Source organism: Eimeria maxima, genomic scaffold (genome assembly GCF_000499605.1).
Source record: "Eimeria maxima Weybridge genomic scaffold, Emw_scaff2640, whole genome shotgun sequence".
NCBI lineage: Eukaryota > Apicomplexa > Conoidasida > Eucoccidiorida > Eimeriidae > Eimeria > Eimeria maxima.
This window is the reverse complement of record NW_013565492.1, coordinates 1-3,672: the sequence shown is the minus strand read 5'-3', so window position 1 is coordinate 3,672 and position 3,672 is coordinate 1. Positions and strand designations below refer to the sequence as shown.

The 3,672-nt window shown below is 49.2% G+C and overlaps 1 protein-coding gene across 1 annotated transcript; it reads right to left on the bottom strand.

Annotated features, from left to right (window-relative positions):
* Positions 1 to 822: 822 nt before the first annotated feature.
* Positions 823 to 2,732, bottom strand: EMWEY_00059130 (hypothetical protein; the record flags this gene model as incomplete). Its single annotated transcript, XM_013481023.1, has 7 exons — positions 823 to 1,072; positions 1,295 to 1,449; positions 1,615 to 1,916; positions 2,122 to 2,217; positions 2,333 to 2,416; positions 2,513 to 2,572; positions 2,641 to 2,732. Coding segments are annotated over 7 exons (1,039 nt in total), but the record flags the coding sequence as incomplete, so codon positions are not given.
* Positions 2,733 to 3,672: the final 940 nt, after the last annotated feature.

The following is a 3,672-nucleotide window of genomic DNA, read 5'->3' as shown; positions in this document are numbered from 1 at the left end:
GTCGCGCCCAAAATGTGTCTTGGAGTTCATGTGGGTAGGCCACAACTGTGGAGCTAATACCCGTCCTAATAATCCGATGACACTGTACGTCATGCTACGTATTTTGAGATTTTGTTAAGCTCGGTGTGAATCAATTTTCACCCTCCACAGTGGCCCTCCCCGAGGTCACCTGCGCCTGCGATGAGGAGAGGCGACACCTAGCCTTGGTATCCGGGGGATGAAGCTATATAGAGATATTACAATATATACTTCAGTAGCATAGCAACGCTTTTTATTCGGTCAGTTGCTTGTACGGACACTATGCCACATCGCTGTAGCTCCTCTCCCACGCCCACAACTCATGGTGTACCTACCGACTCATCAACACCAAAGCGTACACTTGCGGGCCAGCTCTGATTTAGATGAACAGCTTCTAATGCTATTCAATACACAATCAGCGCCACCCCATTCAAGCTGTGGGGCGTTTAAAAGTTTGTGAATATGGGTGCCAGCTACAAGCATCCTTCAGTTTGCTTGCTGCAGTTTGCAGAGTCTAGCATGGTTGATTTTTCCCTTGGTAGGCTTTACTGCGCACGTTCCATTCTTGTTTGTAGACTATTCTCACTTTATGTTGTTTTAAATGACCAGGTGCCTAATATGTAGCCTGGGGCATTGGACGAGTGTTTATGTGGGCACAGTGTATCCGGTCACTTCCTGAACTACATTTGATCTTGCTATGTTTCTGCTTGAACAAAGTGTTTCGCCATGCGCCACGAATCAGTCAAGAGCCTACTGCGCCGCACGCATTCAATCTGAATGGGTTAGAAATGTCCGTGCCACGAATTACGAGCGCTTCCAAAATAGCAGAAAGCGTTGTTTCTGGCTTTTGCAAAGCCCAGCAGGAGGAGACGGCAAGTGAGAATCTGTGGACTTCTGCTGGTCTGAGTACTGCTGAAGGCAAAGCTGTGCAATTGGCAGTGGATCTTGGAGTTCCATGTTTCCTGTGATTGGCATTGAGGCGGGGAACGAGGGGACTCTAATTTGTTGTTGAATGAGTTGAGGTTGCTTGATGGAAGGCCTGTGGTCGTGAAGACTGCCACAGACCGGGGGGCATGTGCTCTCGGTGCTCCGGGTGTCTTTGAAGTTTGGGCGTGCAACTGCATGCAGTGGGGTTTGGGGCACTGGTACAATTGCTTCCCGACGATGCTGAGCTGGGGAGCCCAAAACGGTCGTCTGACTACTTGTGGAGAAGCTCCTCCTGCACTTCCCGGTCATTATAGTTAGGCCATAAATGAATATTGAAGAAAGCGCAAACCCCAATGCGATGCACACCCAAATGCCTAATGCCCGACAAGATAAGGAGTGCTCCTCTGTGGCCTTGACTTCTTTGGGTTGTTCCGGAGGTGGTAAGACAAGTGCCACCGTGGCGTTGAATAGATCTTGCGAGAGCTTGAGAGAAGACAATAGAGCCTGAATGTGATGCGCATACAACAATCAGACCGATGGAAATGCAAGCTGTGCAACAATGGCAACCTCTCCAAACGAAAGGACCTGCCTCACAATGGGCTGGCAGGCCCGGTAGCAGCACGACTTGGTGTAATGCTTCTTAGTATTTCAGGACCCCCTTGTACGTACTTGTGCTACTGTGTTTTGAGGGGTTTCCTCTTGCCGAGCGAACTCTTTCGCGTCCATAGAAGGGGAGTTACTTCCGGCGGGATGTGGGAGTGTTAAGGAACCCGATCCGTCCGATGGAATTCCCCAGCCACGCAGCCTTCCTGTTTCAGTGCCGTATTGTGTTTCGGAGGCGAAGGCAAAAGCCTGAAAGTGATGAAAGATCCCGAGCAAAATGCAGAGGCTTCGACGCATCCTCCGGGGCGCAATGAAGGATTGAGCTACAGGTCGGTCATTCGTTAAAGTCGAGACGATAACGCTCCCCGCTAAACGCATTCACAGGTAGCACCAAATGAAAACTGTAGCAGCTGGCAATACACACTTATTGCAAGCTAGACGCAATTGTTGCAAATGTCACGAAACATGAGGCGACCGCAATTTTCTGGCAACCGCGTCAGGAGGAAGTGCTTGAGTGTGAGGCGCAGCCGAATATGCTTAGGAAGCTGCAAACTGCCGATAGTTGTTACTTACTGTAGCGCTGTGCTGGTGTCAACTGGATATGATGGGTGTCCAGTGGTAGGTTACAGAGTTCAGAGCTTGAACGCGTGCTGCTCATTTTCCCGGTACCTAATGCGATCAACCACACAGGATGTATTGTGGCTCAAATGATCTTGGCAGATGCAGGTACTTTTGTGGTTTAACCACATCGATATGTCATGAAGCCTACGGGCACCAGGCCTACTGGATGGCTTCAGACCGCAGGGCCTCGTAAACACTGTAAAGGAACGGTTAACCAATTCGACCAAACAGCAAGGCCTGGCAAGCACTGTAAAGAAACGATTGACAAATTTGTACCAAGCAAGCATGCAAATAAATTGGCAATATGACCTTCCAGAAGGAGAACTGATTCAAAAATTCTTGCCTGGAGGTTGCGCAGGAGAATACTTCGACGAGGACGGAGGCCAACTTCTCGCAGATTTGCCTAGATCGCGATGGAAACGAAGCGTCCCACAGAACATGTACTTTGTAGGTATGTCAAAAAAGATTCACTTGAAAAGCATAAAACAAAATATCTGGAGACAAGCCTGTGCTGAGTTATCTTGGCACAGTGACCCTGACCATCGCAGCGGTCCGGTGCACAGCTGGCGGTTCAGCATCAATCGACAGCAGGGCCCCGTCTGGGTTCTGTTGCCAGCGTACAAAGTGAATAGCCATATCTTTGCAAAAGCATTGACGTATTAGTCGGGAGCATATTTCAATTATTGTGGAGTCTGCACAGCCGATTTTTTGTGGATTTCCGTTGGACTACGCACTCGGGTGGACCCGTGGCGTTGTTCCGTCTACGACAGAGCCCACGCAGGCACTGATAAAGGCAGCTCCTGAGTCAGAAACCTAGTTTCAGGCACGTTGATAAGGCTGACATGGAATATTATTATCCAACGAGGTTCATTAGTGGGAGATGCATGTAAATGGCTTACGCACGTGACTGGCGTCGCGCCCAAAATGTGTCTTGGAGTTCATGTGGGTAGGCCACAACTGTGGAGCTAATACCCGTCCTAATAATCCGATGACACTGTACGTCATGCTACGTATTTTGAGATTTTGTTAAGCTCGGTGTGAATCAATTTTCACCCTCCACAGTGGCCCTCCCCGAGGTCACCTGCGCCTGCGATGAGGAGAGGCGACACCTAGCCTTGGTATCCGGGGGATGAAGCTATATAGAGATATTACAATATATACTTCAGTAGCATAGCAACGCTTTTTATTCGGTCAGTTGCTTGTACGGACACTATGCCACATCGCTGTAGCTCCTCTCCCACGCCCACAACTCATGGTGTACCTACCGACTCATCAACACCAAAGCGTACACTTGCGGGCCAGCTCTGATTTAGATGAACAGCTTCTAATGCTATTCAATACACAATCAGCGCCACCCCATTCAAGCTGTGGGGCGTTTAAAAGTTTGTGAATATGGGTGCCAGCTACAAGCATCCTTCAGTTTGCTTGCTGCAGTTTGCAGAGTCTAGCATGGTTGATTTTTCCCTTGGTAGGCTTTACTGCTCACGTTCCATTCTTGTTTGA